The 15,617-nt window shown below is 57.8% G+C and overlaps 4 protein-coding genes across 4 annotated transcripts; 2 read left to right on the top strand and 2 right to left on the bottom strand.

The window, feature by feature from the left end:
• The first annotated feature begins 1,928 nt into the window (after window positions 1-1,928).
• Window positions 1,929-2,559, top strand: LOC136023965 (feather keratin Cos1-1/Cos1-3/Cos2-1-like). Its single transcript, XM_065698990.1, has 2 exons — window positions 1,929-1,953; window positions 2,242-2,559. Exon 2 carries the CDS (start codon window positions 2,263-2,265, stop codon window positions 2,557-2,559), a length of 297 nt encoding a protein of 98 aa, XP_065555062.1. The 5' UTR covers window positions 1,929-1,953; window positions 2,242-2,262.
• Window positions 2,560-5,320: 2,761 nt separating this feature from the next.
• Window positions 5,321-6,691, bottom strand: LOC136023959 (feather keratin Cos1-2-like). Its single transcript, XM_065698983.1, has 2 exons — window positions 6,012-6,691; window positions 5,321-5,723 (listed from the first exon to the last, which is right to left on the bottom strand). The coding sequence occupies exon 2, from the start codon at window positions 5,700-5,702 to the stop codon at window positions 5,406-5,408; it is 297 nt and encodes a 98-aa protein (XP_065555055.1). The 5' UTR covers window positions 5,703-5,723; window positions 6,012-6,691; the 3' UTR covers window positions 5,321-5,405.
• A 3,803-nt stretch (window positions 6,692-10,494) lies between these two features.
• Window positions 10,495-11,595, bottom strand: LOC136023953 (feather keratin Cos1-1/Cos1-3/Cos2-1-like). Its single transcript, XM_065698976.1, has 2 exons — window positions 11,417-11,595; window positions 10,495-11,048 (listed from the first exon to the last, which is right to left on the bottom strand). The coding sequence occupies exon 2, from the start codon at window positions 11,025-11,027 to the stop codon at window positions 10,704-10,706; it is 324 nt and encodes a 107-aa protein (XP_065555048.1). The 5' UTR covers window positions 11,028-11,048; window positions 11,417-11,595; the 3' UTR covers window positions 10,495-10,703.
• A 693-nt stretch (window positions 11,596-12,288) lies between these two features.
• LOC136023954 (feather keratin Cos1-2-like) lies at window positions 12,289-13,568 on the top strand. The gene is made up of 2 exons (XM_065698978.1): window positions 12,289-12,467; window positions 12,836-13,568. The coding sequence occupies exon 2, from the start codon at window positions 12,857-12,859 to the stop codon at window positions 13,178-13,180; it is 324 nt and encodes a 107-aa protein (XP_065555050.1). The 5' UTR covers window positions 12,289-12,467; window positions 12,836-12,856; the 3' UTR covers window positions 13,181-13,568.
• The last annotated feature ends 2,049 nt before the right edge of the window (window positions 13,569-15,617 follow it).

Below are 15,617 nucleotides of genomic sequence, written 5' to 3'. Positions count from 1 at the left end.
CTCATCTTGAAAGGTGCCAGTGCTGCAGGAGGCCCTGGGATGTCAGCAGCCCAACTGGCACCCGAGGCAGCTCCTCCCTGGATGGAGCTGTGCCAGGGGAGAAGGCTCAGAGAGAAGAGGGCAGCAGGGGTGCAAGGAGGGGATGGTAAGAGAGATCACCTTGGCTAGAGCCCAGAGCCTCCTTCTCCTCCTCGCCTTCCCACCCATCTCCAGAAGGAAGAGACACGCCGCGTGTCCAACAACCAGGACAGCAAGGCCAAGTCCCCGTTCTTCTGTCACCCCCATCGAGTGCCCCACGCAGCCCCAGGGGTTCAGTGCACAGATGTGCAGGGCAGAGGTCTCTTGAGACTGCACATCCCCAACTCCCAGCACGCAGCCACCTCGGGGCAAAAGGGTTATTGCCATGGGCCTGCAGGAGGACAATGCTGAGTGTCTGACAAGTCCTGCCACGGTAAAGTGGAAAGAGCTCAGGCCATACTCCCTTTATGGCAAGTGCAGTCCTACGCTAGGTTGCCGAGGAGGAAGAGTTCCCTGGTAGAAGCTCTCACCATCTTCTTGTTTTCCTAGGGCTACTCAGCCAGCCCTGAAAAGAATATTATATTCGCCTGCACATCTCTGAGTGTATAACGTCAATAGGGCTTGCCATGGGGGAACTGAGGGCCATTTTCCCCCAGCTCAGCCTTGCACAGAGTGGCCTCCTGCCGCCATGCCAAGAGTGAGCCATACTGTGCCAATCCGCCTATCTCTATCCTCTCCTATAGCCTGCAAATCATGAGGAACAGCATTTGGTACTTATAACTTAGTAAACAGGGCAACAAAGACTACCGAGATTTTTCTCAATGGATCTCAGAAAACCTGGGAGGAAATGTGCTGCGAAAGAGGGCAAATGAGGAATGGCTGATACGGATAAGATAAACATGTGAATGAGGTCTGATACGATCAAGGGACCGGAAGTTTCCACTCTGCAATCTGTTCTGATATGGGACAAGAACACCCTTGAGATACCTTCACCCAATCCCACCTCTTTTTCACAGACTCAACTTCCCTCCTTAGTTCAAGCTCCACCATTAAGCAACACGGCAAGATGTGAACAGGGGATCTGTGGTTAGTACAGAACAGTTTCTGCACATCATGAGGGACACACAAGGACGGACTGACACACGTGTGCTCAGGCATATCTTCATGGAACCATGCCCATACCTGTACGCTCAAAGCCAGAAACATCAGCACGTGGGGACTCCACTGGGGAGATGCTGGGACCGCACCGGCACAGCAGGGCTGCGGTACTGCAGGGAAGGACCAGGCCCCAGTCACGCTCCTGGTGTTCCCTGAGGACGCACAGAGACTGCACAGAGCGGGGATGAGGCACATGAGCCCAGCGCAGGTGCCCTGAGAGCACTGTTGGTGTTGCAGTAGGGCCCAGCCCTCCCAGCAGAAGCCCATCTGCACACGGCAATGGCCTTCCCGCAGAGAGAGGCGAGGGCAGCAAGAGGAAAGGCTGTGCCGTGTCCTCTCCCGTGGCAGTCCTTGGCCATGCGGAAGAGAAGCACCAGAGCGGTGCCCATTTCCCGACGCCTTGGCCACAAGCAAGCCCACAGGAATGAGCCAGGAGCACATCCCCTGCCTGCACGGGATGCACCAGCCCTTGATGTGAGGCTTCTGCTGCGCTCACGTGTTTCTGCCCGGAAACCCTTGGGCTTCTCACCCCGGCACTCACAGAAGCCTTCCTATGGCAAAGCACCTGAGCCGGGAAATTAAAAGGCAGCAGTGGCGGAAACCGGGACGCGGCCCCTGCCATTACCTGGGAGGGTTTGCGTTTGCCAGGAGCTTGTCAGGAAATGAGCGCGGCCACAGAGGTGCCCGTGGGCCTGAGGCGCTGCAGGACGACTATAAAAGGCAGCCCAGGTCTCTGCTCCTCATCCACTTCTCTGGCCTCCTTCTCCTGGGATTCAGGTGAGTGCGAAGCCTCTTGTGCTGCTGCTTCCAGAGCAGGTCGTTCCTGCCCGTGTGCCTGAGCTGCTGGGGGCTGTGCTAGCGCAGGGCTGGGAGCTGCTTCTGCTGGGAGAGGGAAGGGGAGAGCAGGGCTTGTGCAGAGAGAGGCTGGCACTGAGCTGAGCTGGCTGCTGGGCTTGGAGGTGCTGAGCGTGTGCTGGGCCAGGAGCTGCCTTGGCTTGCCCAGGCCTGGCTGCAGAGCTGCTGCTCCCGTGACCCATCCTCTGCTTGCCCCTGCCCTGTGTCCAGGTGAAGCTCCAGCACCCAGACATGTCCTGCTGCAACCCGTGCGTGCCCTGCCAGCCCTGCGGCCCGACCCCACTGGCCAACAGCTGCAATGAGTGCTGTGTCAGGCAGTGCCAGAGCTCCACCGTCGTCATTGAGCCTTCCCCCGTGGTGGTGACCCTGCCCGGCCCCATCCTCAGCTCCTCCCCTCAGAACACCGTTGTGGGCTCCTCCACCTCCGCTGCCGTTGGCAGCATCCTCAGCGCCGAGGGAGTGCCCATCAACTCCGGGGGCTTCGACCTCTCCTGCATCACCAACCGCTACCGCTGCAGACCCTGCTAAAGCTGCTGGCTCCTTCTTCAGTCTGGAACCTCTGAAGTTGTAAGAACATAGTGCTGATCAAGAGATAGAGTATTGGGGCATTGTTTCCTCCTTCCACTGTCCTCTCTATTCCTTTCCTGTCTCCACCTCCCGGAGCAGCCCAGTGGGGACCTCTTGGCCTCCCTCCCTCCGTGTGAGGGACAGGCAGACGGACACCCTGCAGGAGCTGCACCGCATCTTGGTGGCTGCCCCTGGTGCTCCCTGTGAGCCACCTCCTTTTCTTCTTTACCCTCATTAAAGTTGTGCTGCATCCAAGCCTGGGCCTCAGAGTCCTTCCTTCTGTGGGAGCTCTTAGAGTCTGCATCCCCTTGGAGGTGACAAAGACATCCCTGGCTAAAGCTGCATCCGTGAGGACACGTCTCCAAGGGGTGGCAGGAGTGGGCATGAGGAGACAATACTGCCGGAGCACAGCCCACTGCCTCTGCCCTCCTCTCCCCTACACCCCCAGCTCACCACCCCTGCATGCCCAGCACACATGGGCACAGGCAGATGAGATCCTGCCTCATGCAGTCCTTCAGCACCTGGCAGGGCCCAGCTCTCCCCAGGCGTGCAGGGCTGAGGTAACCCAACGCTTAGGACTGGAATCAGCCAGCTCAGGCTGTGCAACAGCGTCCCCACCACCTCTGAGCCCAGCACCCCCAGGAGGACCTCATCGTATTTCAGGTGTTCACCTTCCCTGATCACATGAATGTGGCTTCTTTATGAATGCAAACATATAGATGTGCTTTTCAGTGAGCCTTGAAAACTTCCTTTGTAGGCCTTGCTCTTCAGTCCTGGTAATGCTCGAAATCCTGGCCCCTCTCATAAATCATAGAATCAATGAGGTTGGAACAGACCTTGGAGATTGTCAAGTCCAACCCTTCCCCAGCACTGCCAGACCCACCAGTACCCATTGTCACTAAGGGCCTCACGTACACGCTGTTTAAGGCTTCCGGGGCTGTTCGAATTCCTCCACTTCCCCGGGCAGCCTCTTCCTACTCCTGATCACACTCTTGATGCAGAAATTGTTCCTAGCTCCAGTGCAAACCTCCCCTGGTGTAGCTTGAGGCCGTTTTGGTTTGTTCTATCACTCCTTACCTGGCAGAAGAGCCCAACCCCACCTCACTACAGCCTCCTGCCAGGCAGCTGGAGAGAGCGATGAGGTCCAGGCTAAACTTCCCTACGTCCTTCAGCCGTTCCCCATCACCGCCGTGCTCCAGGCCCTTCACCAGCTCCACTGCCCTTCTCTGGCCCCGCTCCAGAACCTCAAAGTCTCTCTTGTACTGAGAAGGTCAGAAATGAGCACGGGAATCCAGGTGCAGCCTCAAGTTCCCTGGCCCTGCTGGCCACACTGTGTCTGATCCAGACCAGGATTCCGCTGGCCTTCTTGGCTGCCTGGGTGCTATATGGGCCATATTCTGATCTGTCAATCTGCATCCCCTGGTTCTTTTCCATTACCATGCACACTTTTCAGGCCTGGAGCATTGCAGGGTTGTTGTTGTGGCCCAAATGCCGGACACAGCACTTTGCCTTGCTGGACCTCACACCATTGGCCCATGGATACAGCTTGTACAGATTGCTCTGCAGAGATTCCCAAGCTCCAGCAGATCAACACTCCTGCCCAACCTGGATTTGTCCGCTAATTCACTGAGGGTGCCCTCCATCCCCTCATCCAGATCATCAGTCAAGATATCAAACAACACTGGACAGCATCCACAGCCTTTCCCTCATTAACCAGGTTGGTCAATTTGTAATAGAAGGAGATCAGGTTGGTCAAACAGTACCTGCTCTTCAGGAACCTGTACGGACTGGGTCTGAGCACTGCATGTCCCCCTACGTGCCATATGGTCCCACAAAGGATCATCTCCTCCATGACCTTCCCCAGCACTGAGCTCAGGAAGACCCGCCTGGAGCATTGGGAAAATCCTTCCTGCCTTTTTTAAAGAAGAATCACACTGGCCAATCTCCAACCCCTGTGGGTCTGCCCACTACAGCAGGACTGCTGAGCGATGATGGAGAGTGGCTTGGCACGCTCCTCTGCCAGATCCTTCAGCACTGCAGGTTGGAACCTTCCAGACCCATAGACATGTGTACGTCTAAGTGGAGCATCACTTGTTCCTGGCTTGTGGGGGTTTTTATTCAGCTCCCCACGTGTGTCACCCAGCCTGGGGGACTCTGGTGTTACCACTGCCAATTTCCTAAGTGTTGGGTAACCTCAGCCCTGCACACCTGGGGAGAGCTGGGCCCTGCCAGGTGCTGAAGGACTGCATGAGGTAGGATCTCATCTGCCTGTGCCCATGTGTGCTCGGCATGCAGGGGCGGTGCGCTGGGTGATGTAGGGGAGAAGAAAGCAGAGACAAAGCAGTGTGCCATCCTTGGGCAGTATTGTCTCCTCATGCCCACTCCTGCCACCCTTTGGAGCCATGCTCTCACTGATGGCCATTCCTGGTGGAGTAGCCAGGGATGTCTTTGTCACATCCAAGGGGAAGCAGACTTGAGGACTTACTTCAGAAGGAAGGACTCTGAGGCCCAGGCTTGGATGCAGCACAACTTTAATGAGGGTAAAGAGGAAAAGGAGGTGGCTCACAGGGAGCACCAGGGGCAGCCACCAAGATGCGGTGCAGCTCCTGCAGGGTGTCCGTCTGCCTGTCCCTCACACGGAGGGAAGGAGGCCAAGAGGTCCCCACTGGGCTGCTGCGGGAAGTGGGGACAGGAAAGGAATAGAGAGGACAGTGGGAGAAGGAAACAGCGCCGCGAAGCTCCATCTCCTGTCCGGATCCATGATGTGGGGTCTTGGAGGTCCTTGCCCGAGGATGCTGGCAGCAGCTTTAGCAGGGTCTGCAGCGGTAGCGGTTGGTGATGCAGGAGAGGTCGAAGCCCCCGGAGTTGATGGGCACTCCCTCGGCGCTGAGGATGCTGCCAACGGCAGCGGAGGTGGAGGAGCCCACAACGGTGTTCTGAGGGAAGGAGCTGAGGATGGGGCCGGGCAGGGTCACCACCACGGCGGAGGGCTGGATGGCGATGGTGGAGCTCTGGCACTGCCTGACACAGCACTCATTGCAGCTGTTGGCCAGCGGGGTCGGGCCGCAGGGCTGGCAGGGCACGCACGGGTTGCAGCAGGACATGTCTGGGTGCTGGAGCTTCACCTGGACACAGGGCAGGGGCAAGCAGAGGATGGGACACGGCAGCAGCAGCTCTGCAGCCAGGCCTGGGCAAGCCAAGGCAGCTCCTGGCCCAGCACACGCTCAGCACCTCCAAGCCCAGCAGCCAGCTCAGCTCAGTGCCAGCCTCTCTCTGCACAAGCCCTGCTCTCCCCTTCCCTCTCCCAGCAGAAGCAGCTCCCAGCCCTGCGCTAGCACAGCCCCCAGCAGCTCAGGCACACGGGCAGGAACGACCTGCTCTGGAAGCAGCAGCACAAGAGGCTTCGCACTCACCTGAATCCCAGGAGAAGGAGGCCAGAGAAGTGGATGAAGAGCAGAGACCTGGGCTGCCTTTTATAGTCGTCCTGCAGTGCCTCAGGCCCACGGGCACCTCTGTGGCCGCGCTCATTTCCTGACAAGCTCCTGGCAAACGCAAACCCTCCCAGGTAATGGCAGGGGCCGTGTCCCGGTTTCCGCCACTGCTGCCTTTTAATTTCCCGGCTCAGGTGCTTTGCCATAGGAAGGCTTCTGTGAGTGCCGGGGTGAGAAGCCCAAGGGTTTCCGGGCAGAAACACGTGAGCGCAGCAGAAGCCTCACATCAAGGGCTGGTGCATCCCGTGCAGGCAGGGGATGTGCTCCTGCCTCATTCCTGTGGGCTTGCTTGTGGCCAAGGCGTCGGGAAATGGGCACCGCTCTGGTGCTTCTCTTCCGCATGCCCAAGGACTGCCACGGGAGAGGACACGGCACAGCCTTTCCTCTTGCTGCCCTCGCCTCTCTCTGCGGGAAGGCCATTGCTGTGTGCAGATGGGCTTCTGCTGGGAGGGCTGGGCCCTACTGCAACACCAACAGTGCTCTCAGGGCACCTGTGCTGGGCTCATGTGCCTCATCCCCGCTCTGTGCAGTCTCTGTGCGTCCTCAGGGAGCACCAGGAGCGTGACTGGAGCCTGGTCCTTCCCTGCAGTACCGCAGCCCTGCTGTGCCTGTGCGGTCCCAGCATCTCCCCAGTGGAGTCCCCACGTGCTGATGTTTCTGGCTTTGAGCGTACAGGTATGGGCATGGTTCCATGAAGATATGCCTGAGCACACGTGTGTCAGTCCGTCCTTGTGTGTCCCTCATGATGTGCAGAAACTGTTCTGTACTAACCACAGATCCCCTGTTCACATCTTGCCGTGTTGCTTAATGGTGGAGCTTGAACTAAGAAGGGAAGTTGAGTCTGTGAAAAAGAGGTGGGATTGGGTGAAGGTATCTCAAGGGTGTTCTTGTCCCATATCAGAACAGATTGCAGAGTGGAAACTTCCGGTCCCTTGATCGTATCAGACCTCATTCACATGTTTATCTTATCCGTATCAGCCATTCCTCATTTGCCCTCTTTCGCAGCACATTTCCTCCCAGGTTTTCTGAGATCCATTGAGAAAATCTCGGTAGTCTTTGTTGCCCCTGTTTACTAAGTTATAAGTACCAAATGCTGTTCCTCATGATTTGCAGGCTATAGGAGAGGATAGAGATAGGCGGATTGGCACAGTATGGCTCACTCTTGGCATGGTGGCAGGAGGCCACTCTGTGCAAGGCTGAGCTGGGGGAAAAGGGCCCTCAGTTCCCCCATGGCAGCCCTATTGACGTTATACACTCAGAGATGTGCAGGCGAATATAATATTCCTGTCAGGGGCTGGGCTGAGTAGCCGTAGGGAAAACAAGAAGATGGTGAGAGCTTCTACCAGGGAACTCTTCCTCCTCGGCAACCTAGCGTAGGACTGCACTTGCCATAAAGGGAGTATGGCCTGAGCTCTTTCCACTTTACCGTGGCAGGACTTGTCAGACACTCAGCATTGTCCTCCTGCAGGCCCATGGCAATAACCCTTTTGCCCCGAGGTGGCTGCGTGCTGGGAGTTGGGGATGTGCAGTCTCAAGAGACCTCTGCCCTGCACATCTGTGCACTGAACCCCTGGGGCTGCGTGGGGCACTCGATGGGGGTGATAGAAGAACGGGGAACTTGGCCTTGCTGTCCTTGTTGTTGGACACGCGGCGTGTCTCTTCCTTCTGGAGATGGGTGGGAAGGCGAGGCGGAGAAGGAGGCTCTGGGCTCTAGCCAAGGTGATCTCTCTTACCACCCCCTCCTTGCACCCCTGCTGCCCTCTTCTCTCTGAGCCTTCTCCCCTGGCACAGCTCCATCCACGGAGGAGCTGCCTTGGGTGCCTGTTGGGCTGCTGACATCCCAGGGCCTCCTGCAGCACTGGCACCTTTCAACTTGATCATAGAATCATAGAATAGTCAGGGTTGGAAAGGACCTCAAGATCATCCAGTTCCAAGCCCTCCGCCATGGGCAGGGACACCTCACACTAAACCATCCCACACAAGGCTTCGTCCAACCTGGCCTTGAACACTGCCAGGGATGGAGCACTCACAACCTCCCTGGGCAACCCATTCCAGTGCCTCACCACCCTAACAGGGAAGAATTTCCTCCTTAGATCCAATCTAAACTTCCCCTGTTTAAGTTTTAACCCGTTACCCCTTGTCCTGTCACTACAGTCCCTGACGAAGGGTCCCTCCCCAGCATCCCTATAGGCCCCCTTCAGGTACTGGAAGGCTGCTCTGAGGTCTCCACGCAGCCTTCTCTTCTCCAGGCTGAACAGCCCCAACTTCCTCAGCCTGTCTTCATACGGGAGGTGCTCCAGTCCCTCATCATCCTCGTGGCCTCCTCTGGACTTGTTCCAGCAGTTCCATGTCCTTTTTATGTTGAGGACACCAGAACTGCACACAATGCTCCAGGTGAGGTCTCACAAGAGCAGAGTAGAGGGGCAGGATCACCTCCTTCGCCCTGCTGGTCACGCTCCTTTGGATGCAGCCCAGGATACGGTTGGCTTTCTGGACTGCGAGCACACACTGCAGCCGGCTCATGTTCATTTTCTCATCGATCGGCACCCCCAAGTCCTTCTCTGCAGGGCCGCTCTGAATCTCTTCTCTGCCCAAGCTGTATCTGTGCCTGGGATTGCTCTGACCCAGGTGTAGGACCTTGCACTTGTCATGATTGAACTTCATAAGGTTGGCATCAGCCCACCTCACAAGCGTGTCGAGGTCCCTCTGGATGGCATCCCTTCCCTCCAGCGTATCAACCGGACCACACAGCTTGGTGTCATCGGCAAACTTGCTGAGGGTGCACTCAATCCCACTGTCCATGTCAATGACAAAGACGTTGAACAAGACCGGTCCCAGCACCGATCCCTGAGGGACACCACTCGCTACTGGTCTCCAGCTGGACATGGAGCCATTGACCACAACTCTTTGTGTGCGGCCGTCCAGCCAGCTCTTTATCCACCTAATGGTCCCTTCATCAGATTGATGTCTCTCCAATTCAGAGACAAAGATGTCACGTGGGACAGTGTCAAACATTTTGCACAAGTCCAGGTAGATGACATCAACTGCTTTACCCTTGTCTATCGGTTCTGTAGCCCCATCATAGAAGGCCACCAAATTGGTCAGGCAGGATTTCCCCTTAGTGAAGCCATGCTGGCTCTCACCAAGCACCTTGTTGTTATTCATGTGCCTTAGCATGCCTTCCAGGAGAATGTGCTCCAAGATTTTGCCAGGCACAGAGGTGAGACTGATTGGTCTGTAATTCCCCGGGTCTTCCATCTTCCCCTTCTTGAAAATGGGGGTTAGATTTCCCTTTTTCCAGTCGTCGGGAACTTCACCTGGCTGCCAGGATTTTTCAACTATGATGGCCAGTGGCTTAGCAACTTCATTCGCCAGCTCCTTCAGGACCCGCAGATGGATTTCATCAGGTCCCATGGACTTGTGTATGTTCAGATTTTTAAGATGGTCTCGAACCAGATCCTCTCTTACAGTGTGCCCAACGCCTTCATTCTCACAGTCCCTGCGTCTGCCTTCCATGACTTGGGTGGTGCAGTCAGAGCCTTTGCCAGTGAAGACCGAGGCAAAGAAGTCATTCAGAACCTCAGCCTTCTCCAAATCCTGTGTAGCCAGTTCTCCCGAAAGCTTCCTCAGGGGGCCTCTTTTGTCCCTAGTCTGTTTTTTGTTTGTTACGTACCTGTAGAATACCTTCCTGTTACCATTAACATCCCTGGCTAGGTTTAATTCTAACTGGGCCTTAGCCTTCCTAACCTGGTCCCTAGCTTCCCGGACAACAACCCTGTACTCTACCCAGGCCACCAGTCCTTGCTTCCACTTTTTATAAGGCTTTTTTTTTCATTTGAATTTTCCTCAGCAGCTCCTTATCCATCCAAGGAGGTCTCCTGGCCCTTCTGCCGCACTTCCTTCTAGTTGGGATGCAGCACTCCTGAACTTGTAGCAGGTGATCCTTCAATATGAACCAAGAGTCATGGGCCCCCCTGCCATCCAGGGCTGTATCACATGGAACCTTACTAAACAGGCTGAAGAGAGCTCATGTTGGCATCACACTCTTAGGGCGTGCTGGGAGCCCAAGGAGTACATTTCCATCCTCCCAGTGCACTTGGAATGAGAGAGGGTCAAATTGTTCACACATTCGTTCCCTCCCAGCATATCTGCAAGCTCCCTGCACAACATTTGAGAGCATCCAGAGAGGAAAGGAACACTTAGAGCCAGAGGCTGGGATGCAACAGAGTTTAATGAGTCCAAAGAGGGAAACAAGGTGTCCCGAGAAAAGGTCACAGGTAAAGGGTTCCTATGAACAGCCAGGAATCAGTGCCACACAAAAATCTATTAGCGGGCAAGTTCCCCGTAAGCTGTCTTCACTGGACCTCAAGGCTGCATGGAGCAGGAAGCAAGAAAGGCAGAGGAGGGAAAGCAGAGAGTGGAGGAAGGGAATGAGAGGCAGTGGCCGTGTTTGGAGAGAGCCCAGGCTGGCCCCTTGGCCAGGGCTGACTCCCTTGGCAGGAGGAGTGGGGCACGCTCAGCCCCTCTCCGCGCCACGGCCGCAGTCTCCGTCGGTCAGTCTGGCGTCATGTGCTGGGCTCGCGGGGCTCCTTGGCTGGGCTGTCAGCGGTGGCTTTAGCAGGGTCTGCAGCGGTAGCGGTTGGTGATGCAGGAGAGGTCGAAGCCCCCGGAGTTGATGGGCACTCCCTCGGCGCTGAGGATGCTGCCAACGGCAGCGGAGGTGGAGGAGCCCACAACGGTGTTCTGAGGGGAGGAGCTGAGGATGGGGCCGGGCAGGGTCACCACCACGGGGGAAGGCTCGATGACGACGGTGGAGCTCTGGCACTGCCTGACACAGCACTCATTGCAGCTGTTGGCCAGCGGGGTCGGGCCGCAGGGCTGGCAGGGCCGGCAGGGCTGGCAGGGCTCGCACGTCTGGCACTTCTCAGGGCAGGACATGGCTCGGGGCTGCAGCTTCACCTGCGAGAGAGGGCAGGGAGGGAGCAGAGCACAGGGACCCGTGAGGAACAGCCTGCACAGACAGCCAGGGGAGCACAAGGCACCTCTCGTGTGGGGACGTGGAGGCTGCGCAGGGGGAACAAGGGATCCTTTGCCTCAGCCCTGCCACACCTGCACAGAGCATCTCAGCACCAGTCTGCAGCCAAAGAGCCACCCCAGCCCACCCCGACGCTCTGCGCATGACAGACCGTCTCTGCTCTGCCCGCTCCCGCAGCCACCACCTCGGAGCACTAACACAGCACCGAGGAGCAGGCATCAGCTGAGGTGTCCCTGCAGGCTGCACCCTGTCCCATCGGAGGGGCTGGGTGAGGATGGGGGCTCCAGCTCACCTGGTTCCCAAGGAGAGGCTGGTGGCAGAAGAGCTGGAGAGAGTGACCCGTTGGGCTGGCTTTTATACTGACCCCACAGTGCCTCAGGCACAAAGGCAGGCACTGCACAGGCAGCCATTGTCCTGCACGTTCCTGATGAACGGAAACATCGCAGGTAATGACATGGGACGTGCTGCTCATTCCCTCCATGCTGCCGTTGCACTTCCTGCTTATGTCATGCCTCTTCCCCCAAAAATGCTTCTTTGGAGTGCTGGGATGAGAGGTACCATGAGTTACGGGACAAGCGTGCGTCAGCGTGGGCAGAAGACCCAAAGTGAGTGCCAGAGGGGTCCATTGCAGGCCGGTGATGTCAGCCTGGCTTCACTCGGGTGGGTTTTGCATGAGCCCTCTGAGAGGAAGGGCCCCAGCTGCTCCCTCCCTCCCATCCTTGATTCCTCCCCAGAGGCTCCTCTGCGTCAGTGCCTTGTCCTCTCTTTCCTTCCATCCCGTTACCTGAGGGGACACGGACAGGGTCACAGCGCTCAGGTCTCACTGAGGAGAGCCCCAGACCAAGCCAATTCTTCTCATGCTGCCTCCAGGCTGGCTCAAGGGGCTGAGCTGCTTCCCAGGACTCCCGTGAAAACTCTGGCAGTCCAGGGACCTGCTGTGCTGTGGGGATGGGGGAGCCCTTTGCCATGACTGGCCCATGTCCAGAGCCAGGGGCTATGGGGAAAGGAATGAGAACCTAGGGAGCCTGGGAGGAGGAAGGAGGTGAACATCAGGGCTGGAGCCCCCACCCACACTGACACGTGCTCATCCCAGCACTCAAAAGAAGCATTTTTGGGGGAAGAGGCATGACGTAACCAGGAAGTGCAACGGCAGCATGGAGGGAATGAGCAGCACGTCCCATGTCATTACCTGCGATGTTTCCGTTCATCAGGAACGTGCAGGACAATGGCTGCCTGTGCAGTGCCTGCCTTTGTGCCTGAGGCACTGTGGGGTCAGTATAAAAGCCAGCCCAACGGGTCACTCTCTCCAGCTCTTCTGCCACCAGCCTCTCCTTGGGAACCAGGTGAGCTGGAGCCCCCATCCTCACCCAGCCCCTCCGATGGGACAGGGTGCAGCCTGCAGGGACACCTCAGCTGATGCCTGCTCCTCGGTGCTGTGTTAGTGCTCCGAGGTGGTGGCTGTGGGAGCGGGCAGAGCACAGACGGTCTGTCATGCGCAGAGCGTCGGGGTGGGCTGGGGTGGCTCTTTGGCTGCAGACTGGTGCTGAGATGCTCTGTGCAGGTGTGGCAGGGCTGAGGCAAAGGATCCCTTGTTCCCCCTGCGCAGCCTCCACGTCCCCACACGAGAGGTGCCTTGTGCTCCCCTGGCTGTCTGTGCAGGCTGTTCCTCACGGGTCCCTGTGCTCTGCTCCCTCCCTGCCCTCTCTCGCAGGTGAAGCTGCAGCCCCGAGCCATGTCCTGCCCTGAGAAGTGCCAGACGTGCGAGCCCTGCCAGCCCTGCCGGCCCTGCCAGCCCTGCGGCCCGACCCCGCTGGCCAACAGCTGCAATGAGTGCTGTGTCAGGCAGTGCCAGGACTCCATCGTCGCCATCCAGCCCTCCCCCGTGGTGGTGACCCTGCCCGGCCCCATCCTCAGCTCCTCCCCTCAGAACACCGTTGTGGGCTCCTCCACCTCCGCTGCCGTTGGCAGCATCCTCAGCGCCGAGGGAGTGCCCATCAACTCCGGGGGCTTCGACCTCTCCTGCATCACCAACCGCTACCGCTGCAGACCCTGCTAAAGCCACCGCTGACAGCCCAGCCAAGGAGCCCCGCGAGCCCAGCACATGACGCCAGACTGACCGACGGAGACTGCGGCCGTGGCGCGGAGAGGGGCTGAGCGTGCCCCACTCCTCCTGCAAAGGGAGTCAGCCCTGGGCAAGGGGCCAGCCTGGGCTCTCTCCAAACACGGCCACTGCCTCTCATTCCCTTCCTCCACTCTCTGCTTTCCCTCCTCTGCCTTTCTTGCTTCCTGCTCCATGCAGCCTTGAGGCCCACCAAAGACAGCTTAGGGGGGGCCGGCCCACCTCTATCCGTCCACGGGGCACTGACTCCTGCCTGCCCGTTGAGATCCTTTCACTGTGGCCTCCTCTCGAGACACCTTGTTTTCGTCTTTGGACTCATTAAACTCTGTTGCATCCCAGCCTCTGGCTCTAAGTGTTCCTTTCCTCTCTGGATGCTCTCAAATGTTGTGCAGGGAGCTTGCAGATATGCTGGGAGGGAGCGAATGTTTGAACCAGCTCTCCCTCTCTCATTCCAAGTGCACTGGGAGGATGGAAATGTACTCCTTGGGCTCCCCCCATGCCGTACAGAGTGTGATGCCAACATGAGCTGTCCTCAAGTTGAAAGGTGCCAGTGCTGCAGGAGGCCCTGGGATGTCACCAGCCCAACAGGCACCCGAGGCAGCTCCTCCCTGGATGGAGCTGTGCCAGGGGAGAAGGCTTAGAGAGAAGAGGGCAGCAGGGTTGCAAGGAGGGGATGGTAAGAGAGATCACCTTGGCTAGAGCCCAGAGCCTCCTTCTCCTCCTCGCCTTCCCACCCATCTCCAGAAGGAAGAGACACGCCGTGTGTCCAACAACAAGGACAGCAAGGCCAAGTCCCCGTTCTTCTGTCACCCCCCTCGAGTGCCCCACGCAGCCCCAGGGGTTCAGTGCACAGATGTGCAGGGCAGAGGTCTCTTGAGACTGCACATCCCCAACTCCCAGCACGCAGCCACCTCGGGGCAAAAGGGTTATTGCCATGGGCCTGCAGGAGGACAATGCTGAGTGTCTGACAAGTCCTGCCACGGTAAAGTGGCCGTTTGGGGTTTCGCTGTTCACGTGGGGCTGTGTCAAGAGCGCTGCGGGGCTGTGCTCTGCCCGCGGCTCTGAACCCGCCGCAAGGCGCAGGTTCCCAGGCAGGCAAGCACAAAGCCCAGCTGACATCATTGCCCATCATCCTCTGAGGGGAACAACGGAGGGAGAAAGAACTGCTCCGGTAGCACAGAGTAGCACAGAGAGCACTTGAGGAGCACAGAGAGAAAGCAGGAAGAAAACACGCACAAGACACAGACTCACGGCACGGGTAATTGCCACAATGGGCGCAAAACCAAAAGCACCTTGGCTGTCTCCCAGACCCACTCTGCTGCTTTCTCCCTCTCCTTGCCCAACAGGACAGGAGGAGAAAGTCAGGTGAAAAAGGTCACTGGTCGAGATAAACACAGAGACATAACTGCCAAGTACGGTCGGGGTGAAACAGACCTGACATGATGGAGATTCATTTAACCTGTCGCCAATGAGAAAGAGTAGGATGGTGAGGAAATTCCGAAGCCTCTGAACATAGGTTCACCGCATCCTAAAGCACCTTCACCCCATCCCACCTCTTTTCCACAGACTCCACTGCCCTCCTTTATTCACAGCTTTGCCATTGAGCAGCACAGCGCGTTTTGGCCTGGGGAGTTGTGGTCGGTGCACAACAGTTTCTGCACGTGTAAAGTGGGACATTGCTGGATCTGCTCATGAAAAGGGTTTTGGTGGTTCACGCTGTTTCACAAGCCCAAGCCATGCTGTGCCGGTACCCTCATGCTGAGGGTCACCCGAGGAGGGACTGACACACGTGTGCTCATGGAACCATGCCCGTATCTGTCCGCTCACACAGAGCCGGAAACATCAGCACGTGGGGACTCCACTGGGGAGATGCTGGGACCGCACGGGCACAGCAGGGCTGCGGTACTGCAGGGAAGGACCAGGCCCCAGTCACGCTCCTGGTGCTCCCTGAGGACGCACAGAGACTGCACAGAGCGGGGATGAGGCACATGAGCCCAGCGCAGGTGTCCTGAGAGCACTGTTGGTGTTGCAGTAGGGCCCAGCCCTCCCAGCAGAAGCCCATCTGCACACAGCAATGGCCTTCCCGCAGAGAGAGGCGAGGGCAGCAAGAGGAAAGGCTGTGCCGTGTCCTCTCCCGTGGCAGTCCTTGGGCATGCGGAAGAGAAGCACCAGAGCGGTGCCCATTTCCCGACGCCTTGGCCACAAGCAAGCCCACAGGAATGAGCCAGGAGCACATCCCCTGCCTGCACGGGATGCACCAGCCCTTGATGTGAGGCTTCTGCTGCGCTCACGTGTTTCTGCCCGGAAACCCTTGGGCTTCTCACCCCGGCACTCACAGAAGCCTTCCTATGGCAAAGCACCTGAGCCGGGAAAT

Source organism: Lathamus discolor, chromosome 20, assembly GCF_037157495.1.
Source record: "Lathamus discolor isolate bLatDis1 chromosome 20, bLatDis1.hap1, whole genome shotgun sequence".
NCBI classification, from domain to species: Eukaryota; Metazoa; Chordata; class Aves; order Psittaciformes; family Psittacidae; genus Lathamus; species Lathamus discolor.
This window is presented reverse-complemented; position numbering and strand designations above follow the sequence as displayed.